Source organism: Oncorhynchus mykiss, chromosome 17 (assembly GCF_013265735.2).
Source record: "Oncorhynchus mykiss isolate Arlee chromosome 17, USDA_OmykA_1.1, whole genome shotgun sequence".
Classification (NCBI taxonomy): Eukaryota; Metazoa; Chordata; class Actinopteri; order Salmoniformes; family Salmonidae; genus Oncorhynchus; species Oncorhynchus mykiss.
Genome location: NC_048581.1, coordinates 93,778,836 through 93,798,986, shown reverse-complemented (window position 1 = coordinate 93,798,986; position 20,151 = coordinate 93,778,836). Strand labels below are relative to the sequence as shown.

At 44.7% G+C, this 20,151-nt stretch overlaps 1 protein-coding gene across 1 annotated transcript; it reads right to left on the bottom strand.

Moving 5' to 3' along the window:
- Window positions 1-2,479: 2,479 nt before the first annotated feature.
- On the bottom strand, window positions 2,480-16,883 carry acot8 (acyl-CoA thioesterase 8). The gene is made up of 6 exons (XM_036950991.1): window positions 16,721-16,883; window positions 14,947-15,083; window positions 5,449-5,674; window positions 5,002-5,159; window positions 4,227-4,418; window positions 2,480-4,006 (listed from the first exon to the last, which is right to left on the bottom strand). The coding sequence occupies exons 1-6, from the start codon at window positions 16,849-16,851 to the stop codon at window positions 3,873-3,875; spliced, it is 978 nt and encodes a 325-aa protein (XP_036806886.1). The 5' UTR covers window positions 16,852-16,883; the 3' UTR covers window positions 2,480-3,872.
- Between the last annotated feature and the right edge of the window lie 3,268 nt (window positions 16,884-20,151).

Here is a 20,151-nt window from a genome sequence, read left to right as displayed (position 1 = left end):
GTCAGCGCTCCATACTCGTCCTGAGGTGCGTGTTAGTCGGCTGGTTAAGATGGTGCCAGTCTCACGTACCAGGCCTCCTGTGCACCTCCCTAGCCTTGCACGTCCTGTGCCAGCACCGCTCTCAAGATCTCCAGTACGCCTTCACGGTCTAACCCATCCTGTGCCACCTCCACACCCCAGCCCTCCGGTAGCAGCTCCCCGCACCAGGCTTCCTGTGCGTGTCCTCGGCCCAGTACCACCAGTGCCAGCACCACGCATCAGGCCTACAGTGCGCCTCGCCTGTCCAGCGCTGCCAGAGCCTCCCTCCTCTTCAGTGCTGTCGGAGTCTTCCGCCTGTTTAGCGCTGTCAGAGCTTTCCGCCTCTACAGCGCTGCCGGAGTCTCCCGCCTGTTCAGAACTGCCAGTTAGCATAGAGCTGCCAGTTAGCATAGAGCTGCCAGTTAGCATAGAGCTGCCAGTTAGCATAGAGCTGCCAGTTAGCATAGAGCTGCCAGTTAGCATAGAGCTGCCAGTTAGCATAGAGCTGCCAGTCTGCATAGAGCTGCCAGTCTGTAAGGAGCTGCAAGTCTGCAAGGAGCCGCCAGAGCTGCCTGTCTGCAGGATGCCGCCAAAGCTGCCAGTCTGCAAGGAGCCGCCAGAGCTGCCAGTCTGCAAGGAGCCGCCAGAGCTGCCAGTTAGCATGGAGCAGCCAGGGCCGCCAGTCAGCATGGAGCAGCCAGGGCCGCCAGTCAGCATGGAGCAGCCAGGGCCGCCAGTCAGCATGGAGCAGCCAGTCAGCATGGAGCAGCCAGTCAGCATGGAGCAGCCAGAGCAGCCAGTCAGCATGGAGCAGCCAGAGCTGCCAGTCAGCATGGAGCAGCCAGTCAGCATGGAGCAGCCAGTCAGCATGGAGCAGCCAGAGCTGCCAGTCAGCATGGAGCAGCCAGTCAGCATGGAGCAGCCAGAGCTGCCAGTCAGCATGGAGCAGCCAGTCAGCATGGAGCAGCCAGAGCTGCCAGTCAGCATGGAGCAGCCAGTCAGCATGGAGCAGCCAGATCTGCCAGTCGACCAGACGCTTCCAGATCTGCCAGTCGACCAGACTCTTCCAGATCTGCCAGTCGACCAGACTCTTCCAGATCTGCCAGTCGACCAGACTCTTCCAGATCTGCCAGTCGACCAGACTCTTCCAGATCTGCCAGTCGACCAGACTCTCCCAGATCTGCCAGTCGACCAGACTCTTCCAGATCTGCCAGTCGACCAGAATCTTCCAGATCCGCCAGTCGACCAGAATCTTCCAGATCCGCCAGTCGACCAGACTCTTCCAGATCTGCCAGTCGACCAGACTCTTCCAGATCCGCCAGTCGACCAGACTCTTCCAGATCTGCCAGTCGACCAGACTCTTCCAGATCTGCCAGTCGACCAGACTCTTCCAGATCTGCCAGTCGACCAGACTCTTCCAGATCTGCCAGTCGACCAGACTCTTCCAGATCTGCCAGTCGACCAGACTCTTCCAGATCTGCCAGTCGACCAGACTCTTCCAGATCTGCCAGTCAGCCAGGATCTGCCAGTCAGCCAGGATCTGCCGAAACCACCTGCCAGCCAGGTAGATTCATCAACCTGCCTGAGCTTCCTCTCACTCCTGAGCTTCCTCTCACTCCTGAGCTTCCCCTCAGTCCCGAGCTGCCTCAGTCCCGAGCTGCCCCTCAGTCCCGATCTGCTCCTCAGTCCAGTGGGGTTCTGGGTGAGGACTACTAGGCCATGGTCGGCGGCGAGGGTGGACTATCCAGGGACGCGAGGAGAAGGGACTAAGACATTGATTGAGTGGGGTCCACGTCCCTCACCGGAGCCGCCACCATGGACAGATGCCCACCCGGACCCTCCCTATTGTTTTGAGGTGCGTTCGGGAGTCCGCACCTTAGGGGGGGGGTTCTGTCACACCCTGGTCAAAGTATTTTGTGTTTATCTTTATTTATTTGGTCAGGCCAGGGTGTGGCATGGGTTTTTGTATGTGGTGTGTATGTGTGGGGATTGTAGCTAGTGGGGTGTTCTAGCTAAGTCTATGGCTGTCTGAAGTGGTTCTCAATCAGAGGCAGGTGTTTATCGTTGTCTCTGATTGGGAACCATATTTAGGCAGCCATATTCTTTGAGTTTGTCGTGGGTGATTGTCCTTTGTGTCCTGATGTCATTGTTCTGTGTTAGGATACACAAGTATAGGCTGTTTCGGGTTTTGTTAAGTTTATTGTTTTGGTAGTGTTTGTGTTTAGTGTGTTATTTCATTAAACATGGATTGCAATAGACACGCCGCATTTTGGTCCGACTCTCCTTCACATAAAGAAAACCGTTACAACATTGGGAGGGATCTTAGACCATTCCTCCATTCAGAATCTGATTGGAGAACACATGTGTTCTACAGTCTCATAAAACATGTTAGAGAAAAGCTCAGTGTCATTATCCTCACAAGGGGAGGGTGCTAGAGTATTGAAAACAAGGGTGCCAATAATTTCCATCTTTTTGAGATTTTTTATTACTTGTTAAACAAAATTTCTAGGATAAAATAACAATTTACATTTTTGCATACAATATAGCTAAATATTTCAATGATTTATTTTATACAGTCTTTGTTGCTCATCTTTATCAAGGATGTCAATAATTACTGGACCTGACTGTACATTTCCTGTACATTCCTGAAAAGATAGACATTATTGAAATATGAACAATTAATAAGGGAAGCTTATGGAACCATAATGGACACAACAAATAGAAACAACAATTATCAAATAATTTAAAAAGGTAAAATAATTAAATATAAAAAATAGTTAATATATATGGAAATCTTTATCTTGATCAGAAAATCTATTCAGTCAGAATCAACTCGTTATAATCATCACCACATGGTTCAGTAGATTGTAGATGCAGAAGGGGGTGAAGGCTGGGGATGTAGGCTGAAGTTGAAGGCTGGGGATGGAGACTGGGGATGGAGGCTGAAGTTGAAGGCTGGGATGGAGGCTGGGGATGTAGGCTGGGATGGAGGCTGGGGATGTAGGCTGAAGTTGAAGGCTGGGGATGTAGGCTGAAGTTGAAGGCTGGGATGGAGGCTGGGGATGGAGGCTGAAGTTGAAGGCTGGGATGGAGGCTGGGGATGTAGGCTGGGATGGAGGCTGGGGATGTAGGCTGAAGTTGAAGGCTGGGGATGTAGGCTGAAGTTGAAGGCTGGGATGGAGGCTGGGGATGGAGGTTGGGGATGTAGGCTGAAGTTGAAGGCTGGGGATGTAGGCTGAAGTTGAAGGCTGGGGATGGAGACTGGGGATGGAGGCTGAAGTTGAAGGCTGGGGATGGAGGCTGAAGTTGAAGGCTGGGGATGGAGGCAGGGGATGGAGGCAGGGGATGGAGGCTGAAGTTGAAGGCTGGGGATGGAGGCTGGGGATGGAGGCAGGGGATGGAGGCTGAAGTTGAAGGCTGAAGTTGAAGGCTGGGGATGGAGGCTGGGGATGAAGGCTGGGGATGTAGGCTGAAGTTGAAGGCTGGGGATGGAGGCTGGGGATGGAGGCAGGGGATGGAGGCTGAAGTTGAAGGATGGGGATGGAGGCTGGGGATGGAGGCAGGGGATGAAGGCTGGGGATGAGGTTAAACCGTTCATCAACACCCAGCAGGTGATCATTAACACACCGCGGCCACCAGCCGTTTGTCAGCAGGGTGTCTCTCTTTAGACTTTTTTTCACTAATTGGTCTTTTGAAAAATTATATTAGCTCTGACAAATATATGTGAAGAGATCTGATGTGATTGGTCAAAAGACCAATTGGCGGAAAAGAGATCATATTTGGGCTGCCTGTGTAAACGCAGCCAGTCTCCTGACTCTACATGGCTTCATCAGCCATTTAAAAGGTTGTCATGGTTATAGCTTGCTCTCGTTCGTCACGGCGCTGGTCGTCAAGGCCTTGACCCTGAGTACCCCCTCCTGGGCACAGCTGGCAGCCAGCACCCCGTCTCTCCTCCACAGACGTCCCTGAACCAGCCCTCTGCTGCCCCCTGGTGGACACACACACACATACGTTAGCATGTGGGAAGACTAACACAGAGAACCAGTTGGAATGCTGCTGCCTGTAACTTTGCGTGTCCGCGTGCGTGAGTATATGTGTCTCTGTGTGTCCATACCTGTCTCTCTATGTGTGTGTGTGTGTGTGTGAGTGGGTGGGAAGTGTGTGTGTGTGAGTGGGTAGTGAGTGTGTGTGTGTATATGTGTCCATACCAGTCCAAGAGCTCTCAGTCTCGTAGAGCATCCATTCGTCTGCCCTGAAGGTGTTGTGGAACCACATGGCATGGTCCAGAGAGGCTAAGAAAGTGGCGCGCTGCCCGGGGTAGGGCAGGAGAGCAGTGTCCAAGAACGAATAGTCTGACACATAGGCTGCCACACAGCAGTGGAGCTTCATATCACCTTTACCTGGGGCAACACACACAGCTTACTGCATCTCCCTCTGGCAGAGTGGTTAGAGTAGGTCGGGTCAGAGCAGGGCTGGTTAGAGCAGGGAGGGTTAGAGTAGGGAGGGTCAGAGCAGGGAGGGTCAGAGCAGGGCTGGTTAGAGCAGGGAGGGTCAGAGCAGGGAGGGTCAGAGCAGGGAGGGTCAGAGCAGGGAGGGTCAGAGCAGGGAGGGTCAGAGCAGGGAGGGTTTGAGCAGGGCTGGTTAGAGCAGGGAGGGTCAGAGCATGGAGGGTCAGATTAGGGAGGGTCAGAGCAGGGCTGGTTAGAGCAGGGAGGGTCAGAGCAGGGGGGGTTGGAGCAGGGGGGGTTTGAGCAGGGCCGGTTAGAGCAGGACTGCCCAACTCTCTTCCTGCTGAGCTACCCTCCTGTAGATTCACGCCAACCCTAATTTGGAGTGAATAATTAGCTGCTTAATTAGCTGCTTACCAATACCTGAACCAGGTATGGTAGGTTAGGGTTGGACTGAAAACCACAGGACTGTAGATCTCCAGGAAGAGGGAAGGGTAGCCCTGGGTTAGAGTCATACACAGGCTCTTTATCTTACCGATGTGGCCTTTAGCGCGCACCCAGTACAGCTTCTTGGGTTCCATGGCAACGCAGCGGTAGAAGTCTGGAGGATTGACAGGTTTAATCTCTATGGGAACCTCGTCAGCTAGCAGCTTGTTCAGGCCCTGTTTGGCTTTCTCAGCCAAGTCTGGCTTACTGGAACACACACACAGAATGTGGATAGGATCAGTTCAGAGTGAACCCTTGGCATTGCCATGTCCTACCAACTGAGTTACACAGAACCAGGACCATTATAAATATATATTTCAGAGGTTTAAAAAGGAACATAAAGGAACGATATAAAACAACTTTGATTGTTTGAACGGTTCAGAACTTTATTTTGCTGGTCGGAACTGTGGAACGAAAAGAAAAAGAATAGTGGTTCTGATCAGAACGAAAGGAAAATAATTTTGTTTCCAACCCCTGGTTATAACACTGTTGTTACCTGAGGTAGAGCTGTATGAGTTCCTCTCCCGTCAGCAGGTCTTCAGGAGGGGGGACAGAGGGCATGGTGAACTGGTGCTGCAGAGGAGAGGGCTGGTTACTGTGGAAGGAGGCCTGGCAGATGAGGATGGGCTGACCGTATTGGATGGCCTTCACTGACCGCACGCTGAAACTACGACCGTCCCTGGTCCTCTCCACCTGGTACAGCACTGGCACCTTGGGGTCTCCTGGCACAGAGGTAGGGCTATATGTTAGGAAGGTTTAGGTCAGAGGTTATAGATTAGGCTGCACACCTCCTCCAGGCCTGCCGAGCCGAAGAAACGCCATGCCGAAAAGCAGACGCATGACATTGAACTCCACGGAGTTCGCCCCATTACCTTTGCACTAGATACAGTGCATTCAGAAAGTATTTACACCCTTGTTAGGAATTTTATGAATAATGACTAAACAATATCTACATGTAAATAGAACTATAACTAATTCAACTCTACCCTGTTTTATTATATCTGATCTTTGTCTTGGTCGAGAGGAGATTCATTCCATAAACAATGACGTCATATTTTATACAGTATATAAACTGTTGTACGTGGTTCTATGGCAGCGCTCTCCGAGAATAAATACTATTATCTCATTTTAATAAGAATTTAGAAACAGACAGAGTGATTTCAAATTGAATTGGTTAATTAACACATATAGGAATTATGAAATTCCCGTGACAACCCCATTATGGGGTATTCTGTCATTATGGGGTAGTGTGTCATTATGGGGTATTGAGTCATTATGGGGTATTGGGTCATTATGGGGTATTGTGAAGTCTTTATGGGGTATTGTGGTGTCATTATGGGGTATTGTGATGTCATTATGGGTTATTGTGGTGTCATTATAGGGTATTGGGTCATTATGGGGTATTGTGAAGTCTTTATGGGGTATTGTGATGTTATTATGGGGTATTGTGAAGTCATTATAGGGTATTGTGAAGTCATTATAGGGTATTGTGAAGTCATTATAGGGTATTGGGTCATTATGGGGTATTGGGTCATTATGGGGTATTGTGTCATTATGGGGTATTGTGAAGTCTTTATGGGGTATTGTGGTGTCATTATGGGGTATTGTGATGTCCTTATGGGGTATTGTGATGTCATTATGGGGTATTTCCGGCGCCGACAGAGATGGCCGCCTCGCTTCGCGTTCCTAGGAAACTATGCAGTTTTTTGTTTTTTTACGTGTTATTTCTTACATTAGTACCCCAGGTCATCTTAGGTTTCATTACATACAGTCGAGAAGAACTACTGAATATAAGATCAGCATCAACTCACCATCAGTACGACCAAGAATATGTTTTTCGCGACGCGGATCCTGTGTTCTGCCTTACAAACAGGACAACGGAGTGGATCCTATGCAGCGACCCAAAAAAACGACTCCGAAAGAGAGGGAAACGAGGCGGTCTTCTGGTCAGACTCCGGAGACGGGCACAGCGCGCACCACTCCCTAGCATTCTTCTTGCCAATGTCCAGTCTCTTGACAACAAGGTTGATGAAATCCGAGCAAGGGTAGCATTCCAGAGGGACATCAGAGACTGTAACGTCCTTTGCTTCACGGAAACGTGGCTTACTGGAGAGACGCTATCCGAAGCGGTGCAGCCAACAGGTTTCTCCACGCATCGCGCAGACAGGAAAAAACATCTTTCTGGTAAAAAGAGGGGCGGGGGCGTATGCCTTATGACTAACGTGACATGGTGCGATGAAAGAAACATACAGGAACTCAAATCCTTCTGTTCACCTGATTTAGAATTCCTCACAATCAAATGTAGACCGCATTATCTACCAAGAGAATTCTCTTCGATTATAATCACAGCCGTATATATCCCCCCCCAAGCAGACACATCGATGGCTCTGAACGAACTTTATTTAACTCTCTGCAAACTGGAAACAATTTATCCGGAGGCTGCATTCATTGTAGCTGGGGATTTTAACAAGGCTAATCTGAAAACAAGACTCCCCAAATTTTATCAGCATATCGATTGCGCAACCAGGGGAGGAAAGACCTTGGACCATTGTTACTCTAACTTCCGCGACGCATATAAGGCCCTGCCCCGCCCCCCTTTCGGAAAAGCTGACCACGACTCCATTTTGTTGATCCCTGCCTACAGACAGAAACTAAAACAAGAGGCTCCCACGCTGAGGTCTGTCCAACGCTGGTCCGACCAAGCTGACTCCACACTCCAAGACTGCTTCCATCACGTGGACTGGGAGATGTTTCGTATTGCGTCAGATAACAACATTGACGAATACGCTGATTCGGTGTGCGAGTTCATTAGAACGTGCGTTGAAGATGTCGTTCCCATAGCAACGATTAAAACATTCCCTAACCAGAAACCGTGGATTGATGGCAGCATTCGTGTGAAACTGAAAGCGCGAACCACTGCTTTTAATCAGGGCAAGGTGTCTGGTAACATGACCGAATACAAACAGTGCAGCTATTCCCTCCGCAAGGCTATCAAACAAGCTAAGCGCCAGTACAGAGACAAAGTAGAATCTCAATTCAACGGCTCAGACACAAGAGGCATGTGGCAGGGTCTACAGTCAATCACGGACTACAGGAAGAAACCCAGCCCAGTCACGGACCAGGATGTCTTGCTCCCAGGCAGACTAAATAACTTTTTTGCCCGCTTTGAGGACAATACAGTGCCACTGACACGGCCTGCAACGAAAACATGCGGTCTCTCCTTCACTGCAGCCGAGGTGAGTAAGACATTTAAACGTGTTAACCCTCGCAAGGCTGCAGGCCCAGATGGCATCCCCAGCCGCGCCCTCAGAGCATGCGCAGACCAGCTGGCCGGTGTGTTTACGGACATATTCAATCAATCCCTATACCAGTCTGCTGTTCCCACATGCTTCAAGAGGGCCACCATTGTTCCTGTTCCCAAGAAAGCTAAGGTAACTGAGCTAAATGACTACCGCCCCGTAGCACTCACATCCGTCATCATGAAGTGCTTTGAGAGACTAGTCAAGGACCATATCACCTCCACCCTACCTGACACCCTAGACCCACTCCAATTTGCTTACCGCCCAAATAGGTCCACAGACGATGCAATCTCAACCACACTGCACACTGCCCTAACCCATCTGGACAAGAGGAATACCTATGTGAGAATGCTGTTCATCGACTACAGCTCGGCATTCAACACCATAGTACCCTCCAAGCTCGTCATCAAGCTCGAGACCCTGGGTCTCGACCCCGCCCTGTGCAACTGGGTACTGGACTTCCTGACGGGCCGCCCCCAGGTGGTGAGGGTAGGCAACAACATCTCCTCCCCGCTGATCCTCAACACTGGGGCCCCACAAGGTTGCGTTCTGAGCCCTCTCCTGTACTCCCTGTTCACCCACGACTGCGTGGCCACGCACGCCTCCAACTCAATCATCAAGTTTGCGGACGACACAACAGTGGTAGGCTTGATTACCAACAACGATGAGACGGCCTACAGGGAGGAGGTGAGGGCCCTCGGAGTGTGGTGTCAGGAAAACAACCTCACACTCAACGTCAACAAAACTAAGGAGATGATTGTGGACTTCAGGAAACAGCAGAGGGAACACCCCCCTATCCACATCGATGGAACAGTAGTGGAGAGGGTAGCAAGTTTTAAGTTCCTCGGCATACACATCACAGACAAACTGAATTGGTCCACTCACACAGACAGCATCGTGAAGAAGGCGCAGCAGCGCCTCTTCAACCTCAGGAGGCTGAAGAAATTCGGCTTGTCACCAAAAGCACTCACAAACTTCTACAGATGCACAATCGAGAGCATCCTGGCGGGCTGTATCACCGCCTGGTATGGCAACTGCACCGCCCTCAACCGTAAGGCTCTCCAGAGGGTAGTGAGGTCTGCACAACGCATCACCGGGGGCAAACTACCTGCCCTCCAGGACACCTACACCACCCGATGTCACAGGAAGGCCATAAAGATCATCAAGGACATCAACCACCCGAGCCACTGCCTGTTCACCCCGCTATCATCCAGAAGGCGAGGTCAGTACAGGTGCATCAAAGCTGGGACCGAGAGACTGAAAAACAGCTTCTATCTCAAGGCCATCAGACTGTTAAACAGCCACCACTAACACTGAGTGGCTGCTGCCAACACACTGACACTGACTCAACTCCAGCCACTTTAATAATGGGAATTGATGGGAAATGATGTAAATATATCACTAGCCACTTTAAACAATGCTACCTTATATAAATGTTACTTACCCTACATTATTCATCTCGTATGCATACGTATATACTGTACTCTATATCATCGACGGTATCCTTATGTAATACATGTATCACTAGCCACTTTATACTATACTATGCCACTTTGTTTACATACTCATCTCATTTGTACATACTGTACCCGATACCATCTACTGTATCTTGCCTATGCTGCTCTGTACCATCACTCATTCATATATCCTTATGTACATATTCTTTATCCCCTTACACTGTGTACAAGACAGTAGTTTTGGAATTGTTAGTTAGATTACTTGTTATTACTGCATTGTCGGAACTAGAAGCACAAGCATTTCGCTACACTCGCATTAACATCTGCTAACCATGTGTATGTGACAAATAAAATTTGATTTGATTTGATTTGATTTATTGTGATGTCATTATGGGGTATTGTGAAGTCATTATGGGGTATTGTGATGTCATTATGGGGTATTGTGATGTCATTATGGGGTATTGTGATGTCATTATGGGGTATTGTGATGTCATTATGGGGTATGGTGGTGTCATTATGGGGTATTATGATGTCATTATGGAGTATTGATGTCATTATGGGGTATTGTGAAGTCATTATAGGGTATTGTGATGTCATTATGGGGTATTGTGATGTCATTATGGGGTATTGTGAAGTCATTATAGGGTATTGTGAAGTCATTATAGGGTATTGTGATGTCATTATAGGGTATTGTGATGTCATTATAGGGTATTGTGATGTCATTATGGGGTATTGTGGTGTCATTATGGGGTATTGTGATGTCATTATGGGGTATTGTGATGTCATTATAGGGTATTGTGATGTCATTATAGGGTATTGTGATGTCATTATAGGGTATTGTGATGTCATTATGGGGTATTGTGGTGTCATTATGGGGTATTGTGGTGTCATTATGGGGTATTGTGGTGTCATTATGGGGTATTGTGATTTCATTATGGGGTATTGTGGTGTCATTGTGGGGTATTGTGATGTTATTATGGGGTATTGTGAAGTCATTATAGGGTATTGTGAAGTCATTATGGGGTATTGGGTCATTATGGGGTATTGTGAAGTCATTATAGGGTATTGGGTCATTATGGGGTATTGTGATTTCATTATGGGGTATTGTGGTGTCATTGTGGGGTATTGTGATGTTATTATGGGGTATTGTGAAGTCATTATAGGGTATTGTGAAGTCATTATAGGGTATTGGGTCATTATGGGGTATTGTGAAGTCATTATAGGGTATTGGGTCATTATGGGGTATTGAGTCATTATGGGGTATTGTGTCATTATGGGGTATTGAGTCATTATGGGGTATTGTGTCATTATGGGGTATTGAGTCATTATGGGGTATTGAGTCATTATGGGGTATTGAGTCATTATGGGGTATTGTGTCATTGTGTGGTATTGTGTCATTATGTCATTATGGGGTATTGAGTCATTGTGGGGTATCGTGTCATTATGTCATTATGGCATATTGTGTCATTATGGGGTATTGTGTCATTATGGGGTATTTTGATGTCCTTACGGGGTATTGTGATGGCATTATGGGGTATTGAGTCATTATGGGGTATTGAGTCATTAAGGGTTAGTAGTCAGTATAGGGTAGGTTAGTTGGAGCAGGGCAAATTCAATCTGGACCTTGACTGTATAATCTGTGGGATGTTGTGGAAACGGTGACTGTATAATCTGTGGGATGTTGTGGTAATGTTGACTGTATAATCTGTGGTAATGTTGCGGGTATAATCTGTGGTAATGTTGAGTGTATAATCAGTGGCATGTTGTGTTAATGTTGACTGTATAATCTGTGGTATGTTGTGGTAATGTCGAGTGTATAATCTGTGGCATGTTGTGGTAATGTTGAGTGTATAATCTGTGGTAATGTTGAGTGTAATCTGTGGCATGTTGTGGTAATGTTGAGTGTATAATCTGTGGCATGTTGTGGTAATGTTCAGTGTATAATCTGTGGTAATGTTGACTGTATAATCTCTGGCATGTTGTGGTAATGTTGAGTGTATAATCTGTGGTAATGCTGACTTTATAATATGTGGCATGTTGTGGTAATGTTGACTGTACAATCTGTGGTATGTTGTGGTAATGTTGACTGTATAATCTGTGGCATGTTGTGGTAATGTTGAGTGTATAATATGTGGCATGTTGTGGTAATGTTGAGTGTATAATATGTGGCATGTTGTGGTAATGTTCAGTGTATAATCTGTGGTAATGTTGACTGTATAATCTGTGGCATGTTGTGGTAATGTTGACTGTATAATATGTGGCATGTTGTGGTAATGTTGACTGTACAATCTGTGGTATGTTGTGGTAATGTTGACTGTAATCTGTGGCATGTTGTGGTAATGTTGAGTGTATAATATGTGGCATGTTGTGGTAATGTTCAGTGTATAATCTGTGGTAATGTTGACTGTATAATCTGTGGCATGTTGTGGTAATGTTGACTGTATAATCTGTGGTATGTTGTGGTAATGTTTACAGTATAATCTGTGGCATGTTGTGGTAATGTTGAGTGTATAATCTGTGGCATGTTGTGGTAATGTTCAGTGTATAATCTGTGGTAATGTTGACTGTATAATCTGTGGCATGTTGTGGTAATGTTGATTGTATAATCTGTGGTATGTTGTGGTAATGTTGACAGTATCATCTGTGGCATGTTGTGGTAATGTTGACTGTATAATCTGTGGCATGTGGTGGTAATGTTGACAGTATCATCTGTGGCATGTTGTGGTAATGTTGACAGTATCCTCTGTGGCATGTTGTGGTAATGTTGACTGTATAATCTGTGGCATGTTGTGGTAATGTTGACTGTATAATCTGTGACATGTTGTGGTAATGAAGACTGTATAATCTGTGGCATGTTGTGGTAATGTTGACTGTATAATCTGTGGTAATGTTGACTGTATAATCTGTGGCATGTTGTGGTAATGTTGACTGTATAATATGTGGCATGTTGTGGTAATGTTGACTGTACAATCTGTGGTATGTTGTGGTAATGTTGACTGTAATCTGTGGCATGTTGTGGTAATGTTCAGTGTATAATATGTGGCATGTTGTGGTAATGTTCAGTGTATAATCTGTGGTAATGTTGACTGTATAATCTGTGGTATGTTGTGGTAATGTTGACTGTAATCTGTGGCATGTTGTGGTAATGTTGAGTGTATAATATGTGGCATGTTGTGGTAATGTTCAGTGTATAATCTGTGGTAATGTTGACTGTATAATCTGTGGCATGTTGTGGTAATGTTGACTGTATAATCTGTGGTATGTTGTGGTAATGTTTACAGTATAATCTGTGGCATGTTGTGGTAATGTTGAGTGTATAATCTGTGGCATGTTGTGGTAATGTTCAGTGTATAATCTGTGGTAATGTTGACTGTATAATCTGTGGCATGTTGTGGTAATGTTGATTGTATAATCTGTGGTATGTTGTGGTAATGTTGACAGTATCATCTGTGGCATGTTGTGGTAATGTTGACTGTATACTCTGTGGCATGTTGTGGTAATGTTGACAGTATCATCTGTGGCATGTTGTGGTAATGTTGACAGTATCATCTGTGGCATGTTGTGGTAATGTTGACTGTATAATCTGTGGCATGTTGTGGTAATGTTGACTGTATAATCTGTGACATGTTGTGGTAATGAAGATTGTATAATCTGTGGCATGTTGTGGTAATGTTGACTGTATAATCTGTGGCATGTTGTGGTAATGAAGACTGTATAATCTGTGGCATGTTGTGGTAATGTTGACTGTATAATATGTGGCATGTTGTGGTAATGAAGACTGTATAATCTGTGGCATGTTGTGGTAATGAAGACTGTATAATCTGTGGCATGTTGTGGTAATGTTGACTGTATAATATGTGGCATGTTGTGGTAATGTTGACTGTACAATCTGTGGTATGTTGTGGTAATGTTGAGTGTATAATCTGTGGCATGTTGTGGTAATGTTCAGTGTATAATCTGTGGTAATGTTGACTGTATAATCTGTGGCATGTTGTGGTAATGTTGATTGTATAATCTGTGGTATGTTGTGGTAATGTTGACAGTATCATCTGTGGCATGTTGTGGTAATGTTGACTGTATAATCTGTGGCATGTTGTGGTAATGTTGACTGTATAATCTGTGACATGTTGTGGTAATGAAGACTGTATAATCTGTGGCATGTTGTGGTAATGTTGACTGTATAATCTGTGGCATGTTGTGGTAATGAAGACTGTATAATCTGTGGCATGTTGTGGTAATGTTGACTGTATAATATGTGGCATGTTGTGGTAATGTTGACTGTACAATCTGTGGCATGTTGTGGTAATGTTCAGTGTATAATCTGTGGTAATGTTGACTGTATAATCTGTGGCATGTTGTGGTAATGTTGAGTGTATAATCTGTGGTATGTTGTGGTAATGTTTACAGTATAATCTGTGGCATGTTGTGGTAATGTTGAGTGTATAATCTGTGGCATGTTGTGGTAATGTTCAGTGTATAATCTGTGGTAATGTTGACTGTATAATCTGTGGCATGTTGTGGTAATGTTGATTGTATAATATGTGGTATGTTGTGGTAATGTTGACAGTATCATCTGTGGCATGTTGTGGTAATGTTGACTGTATAATCTGTGGCATGTTGTGGTAATGAGGACTGTATAATCTGTGGTATGTTGTGGTAATGAGGACTGTATAATCTGTGGTATGTTGTGGTAATGAGGACTGTATAATCTGTGGCATGTTGTGGTAATGAGGACTGTATAATCTGTGGCATGTTGTGGTAATGAAGACTGTATAATCTGTGGCATGTTGTGGTAATGAGGACTGCATAATATGTGGCATGTTGTGGTAATGTTAACTGATGGTCAGTTCCTCACTGGCCCCGTAAAAAGTTGCTGTTCAATCGATTACATTTATAATGGCCTTTTTACATCGGCAGATGTCACAAAGTGCTTACACAGAAACCCAGCCTAAAACCCCAAACAGCAAGCAATGCAGAAGCATGTGTTATATGTATAACCTGTGGGGTGTTGTGGTAATGCTATGGTGGAGTTGTGATATTGTTGTAATATTATGGTAGTGTTGTGGTATTGTTGTAATATTATGGTAATGCTATGGTAGTGTTGTGGTATTGTTGTAATATTATGGTAATGCTATGGTAGTGTTATGGTGTTGTTGTAATATTATGGTAATGCTATGGTAGTGTTATGGTATTGTTGTAATATTATGGTAATGCTATGGTAGTGTTGTAGCTCCTCACCTGCCCGTACAAAGTAGCAGTGGAGAGAGTGAGCCAAGACGTTTTCCCCAACGGACTCTGCTGCAGCCACCAAGGCCTGGCCAATAATCTGACCCCCAAACAGACGACGGGTACGGGGTACCCAGTGGTGAGTCCCTCTGTAACGCGGCACACACACACACACAGAGAGAGAGAGAACCATAATTTCCCAGATGATTGCATCACAATTAAAAGTTGACATTGCCATAGTCACTAAACAACAAAAGAGGTGAATGTCGAGCAGTAGTTAGCTAGCTGTACTGATCTGTTAATAGGGGTGCGGCAGGGTAGCCTAGTGGTTAGAGTGTTGGACTAGTAATTGAAAGGTTGCAAGTTCAAATCACTGAGCTGACAAGGTCTGTCGTTCTGCCCCTGAACAGGCAGTTAACCCACTGTTCCTAGGCAGTCATTGAAAATAAGAATTTGTTCTTAACTGATTTGCCTATAAACGTAAAATAAATAAATAAAAATAGCAGGCCAAAAGGTGACTGTGTGCTACCTGTACAGATCTATCTCCAGCTAATAGTATGCTTACAGTATGCTGCCTGTACAGATTTATGCTATTTATGCAGATCTATCTCCAGCTAATAGTATGCTAAAAGAGTGCTAACAGTATGCTACCAGTACAGATCTATCTCCAGCTAAGAGTATGCTACCAGTACAGATTTATCTCCAGCTAATAGTATGCTAACAGTATGCTACCAGTACAGATATATATCCAGCTAATAGTATGCTAATAGTATGCTTACAGTATGCTACCAGTACAGATCTATCTCCTGCTAACAGTATGCTAATAGTATGCTTACAGTATGCTACCAGTACAGATATATCTCCAGCTAATAGTATGCTAAATGTATGCTACCTGTACAGATCTATATCCAGCTAATAGTATGCTTACAGTATGCTGCCTGTACAGATTTATCTCCAGCTAATAGTATGCTAAATGTATGCTACCAGTACAGATCTATCTCCAGCTAACAGTATGCTAATAGTATGCTTACAGTATGCTACCAGTACAGATCTATCTCCAGCTAATAGTATGCTAAATGTATGCTACCTGTACAGATCTATCTCCAGCTAATAGTATGCTTACAGTATGCTGCCTGTACAGATGTATCTCCAGCTAATAGTATGCTAAATGTATGCTACCAGTACAGATCTATCTCCAGCTAATAGTATGCTAAATGTATGCTACCAGTACAGATCTATCTCCAGCTAACAGTATGCTAATAGTATGCTTACAGTATGCTACCTGTACAGATCTATCTCCAGCTAATAGTATGCTTACAGTATGCTGCCTGTACAGATTTATCTCCAGCTAATAGTTTGCTAAATGTATGCTACCTGTACAGATCTATCTCCAGCTAATAGTATGCTAATAGTATGCTTACAGTATGCTACCAGTACAGATCTATCTCCAGCTAACAGTATGCTAATAGTATGCTAACAGTACGCTACCTGTACAGATCTATCTCCAGCTAATAGTATGCTAATAGTATGCTTACAGTATGCTACCAGTACAGATCTATCTCCAGCTAATAGTATGCTAACAGTATGCTACCTGTACAGATCTATCTCCAGCTAATAGTATGCTTACAGTATGCTGCCTGTACAGATTTATCTCCAGCTAATAGTTTGCTAAATGTATGCTACCTGTACAGATCTATCTCCAGCTAATAGTATGCTAATAGTATGCTTACAGTATGCTACCAGTACAGATCTATCTCCAGCTAATAGTATGCTAACAGTACGCTACCTGTACAGATCTATCTCCAGCTTCTCTAGGTTCAGAACGCTGGTGACCAGAACACTCCGAAGGTCTTGCGACACCGCAGCAGCGGAGTCCGAACTGTCTTCCGACATTTCACCACTCACTTTCTCTGCCATGTTTCTCTGCTGTTTTCTACTTCTTGTTGAATACTTACTCTACTCTCCAAGCAGCTGGCAAACTAGAATAACTGCGCGTCACCGCCACCTACTGGATGTGTGGAGAGGGGCCGTCGTGTTTTTAAAGAGGATCCATCCTATGTGATTGTAATCTCCTTCCGAGTGTTAACGTTACGGTTCAGTTGGTGTGTGGATGGATGTAAATATTGACCCAAGATAGAGACCACCGCCTGTCGTTTTCCAATGGATGCAATTCATCATAGTGAGCAGAGCCAAACACCACCTAGCGACATTCTATTGGCGCGTTCTAGCATGTATTTGCATATTTAGATTAGGGAACGCCTCTGTGCTGATGCTCATATATATTTCAATCTCCACGGGAAACACTAAACGGACACTCCTGACCTGCAAACCGATATATAATTCCAGAATTGGTTAAGTATAGGGTTAGAGTTAAGGGTTTGATTAAAGGTCAGTTTTAGATTTTGAGTATTCGTTTTGAAAGTCAGCAGTGTCCTTCGTCTCTCAATCTCCACCACCAGTCTGCCTGCTCCTGCATTACCTCCAAATCACCGGAAGGTGGCAGTACTCACCCAGGAATCACTGTGCCTGCAAGGTTACTCTGTGTGTGTGTGTGTGTGTGTGTGTGTCCTAAAGTGGATCAAACCCTTTCAAACTTCCACAAACCTGTTATTATTCCTATTCCTTCCTTCAATGGACAACATACTGTGTAGTTTAGTGAACTACTGTAGTTTACTGAACCTCTGTAGCAGGGTTGGACAACATGCTCTAGTTTAGTGAACTACTATAGCAGGACAACATGCTCTGCAGTTTAGTGAACTACTATAGCAGGACAACATGCTCTGTAGTTTAGTGAACTACTATAGCAGGACAACATGCTCTGTAGTTTAGTGAACTACTATAGCAGGACAACATGCTCTGTAGTTTAGTGAACTACTATAGCAGGACAACATGCTCTGTAGTTTAGTGAACTACTATAGTAGGAAAACATGCTCTGTAGTTTAGTGAACTACTATAGCAGGGCTGGACAACATGCTCTGTAGTTTAGTGAACTACTATAGTAGGGCTGGACAACGTCCTCTGTAGTTTAGTGAACTACTATAGTAGGGCTGGACAACGTCCTCTGTAGTTTAGTGAACTACTGTAGTTTAGTGAACTACTATAGTAGGGCTGGACAACATGCTCTGTAGTTTAGTGAACTACTGTAGTTTAGTGAACTACTATAGAGGGCCTGGACAACATGCTCTGTAGTTTAGTGAACTACTATAGTAGGGCTGGACAACGTCCTCTGTAGTTTAGTGAACTACTATAGCAGGGCTGGACAACATGCTCTGTAGTTTAGTGAACTACTGTAGTAGGGCTGGACAACGTCCTCTGTAGTTTAGTGAACTACTATAGCAGGACAACATGCTCTGTAGTTTAGTGAACTACTATAGCAGGACAACATGCTCTGTAGTTTAGTGAACTACTATAGCAGGACAACATGCTCTGTAGTTTAGTGAACTACTATAGCAGGACAACATGCTCTGTAGTTTAGTGAACTACTATAGCAGGACAACATGCTCTGTAGTTTAGTGAACTACTATAGAGGGCCAGGAAAACATGCTCTGTAGTTTAGTGAACTACTATAGAGGGCCTGGACAACATGCTCTGTAGTTTAGTGAACTACTGTAGTTTAGTGAACTACTATAGTAGGGCTGGACAACATGCTCTGTAGTTTAGTGAACTACTGTAGTTTAGTGAACTACTATAGAGGGCCTGGACAACATGCTCTGTAGTTTAGTGAACTACTATAGTAGGGCGGGACAACATACTCTGTAGTTTAGTGAACTACTATAGTAGGACAACATGCTCTGTAGTTTAGTGAACTACTATAGCAGGAATGGACAACATGCTCTGTAGTTTAGTGAACTACTATAGTAGGGCTGGACAACGTCCTCTGTAATTTAGTGAACTACTATAGCTGGACAACATGCTCTGTAGTTTAGTGAACTACTATAGCAGGTCTGGACAACATGCTCTGTAGTTTAGTGAACTACTATAGTAGGGGTGGACAACATGCTCTGTAGTTTAGTGAACTACTATAGAGGAGCTAGACAACATGCTCTGTAGTTTAGTGAACAATTATAGAGGGCCTGGACAACATGCTTTGTAGTTTAGTGAACTACTGTAGTTTAGTGAACTACTATAGTAGGGCTGGACAACATGCTCTGTAGTTTAGTGAACTACTGTAGTTTAGTGAACTACTATAGTAGGGCTGGACAACGTCCTCTGTAGTTTAGTGAACTGTTATAGCAGGACAACATGCTCTGTAGTTTAGTGAACTACTGTAGTTTAGTGAACTACTGTAGTTTAGTGAACTACTATAGTAGGGCTGGACAACATGCTCTGTAGTTTAGTGAACTACTGTAGTTTAGTGAACTACTATAGTAGGGCTGGACAACGTCCTCTGTAGTTTAGTGAACTGTTATAGCAGGACAACATGCTCTGTAGTTTAGTGAACTACTATAGCAGGACAACATGCTCTGTAGTTTAGGGAACTACTATAGCAGGACAACATGCTCTGTAGTTTAGGGAACTACTATAGCAGGACAACATGCTCTGTAGTTTAGGGAACTACTATAGCAGGACAACATGCTCTGTAGTTTAGGGAACTACTATAGCAGGACAACATGCTCTGTAGTTTAGGGAACTACTATAGCAGGACAACATGCTCTGTAGTTTAGGGAACTACTATAGCAGGACAACATGCTCTGTAGTTTAGGGAACTACTATAGCAGGACAACATGCTCTGTAGTTTAGTGAACTACTATAGCAGGACAACATGCTCTATAGTTTAGTGAACTACTATAGCAGGACAACATGCTCTGTAGTTTAGTGAACTACTATAGCAGGACAACATGCTCTATAGTTTAGTGAACTACTATAGTAGGGCTGGACAACATGCTCTGTAGTTTAGTGAACTACTATAGTAGGGCTGGACAACATGCTCTGTAGTTTAGTGAACTACTATAGTAGGGCTAGACAACGTCCTCTGTAGTTTAGTGAACTACTATAGTAGGGCTGGACAACGTCCTCTGTAGCTTAGTGAACTACTATAGAGGGCCTGGACAACATGCTCTGTAGTTTAGTGAACTACTGTAGTTTAGTGAACTACTATAGTAGGGCTGGACAACATGCTCTGTAGTTTAGTGAACTACTGTAGTTTAGTGAACTACTATAGAGGGCCTGGACAACATGCTCTGTAGTTTAGTGAACTACTATAGTAGGGCTGGACAA

Coding starts and splice junctions, on each gene's coding strand:
- acot8 (XM_036950991.1), bottom strand. CDS start 16,851: ATGGCAGAGAAAGTGAGTGGTGAAATGTCGGAAGACAGTTCGGACTCC. Junction 4,419..5,001: donor GCGCGCTAAAGGCCACATCG/GTAAGATAAAGA, acceptor GTGTTGCCCCAG/GTAAAGGTGATATGAAGCTC. Junction 4,007..4,226: donor GACTGAGAGCTCTTGGACTG/GTATGGACACAT, acceptor TGTGTCCACCAG/GGGGCAGCAGAGGGCTGGTT.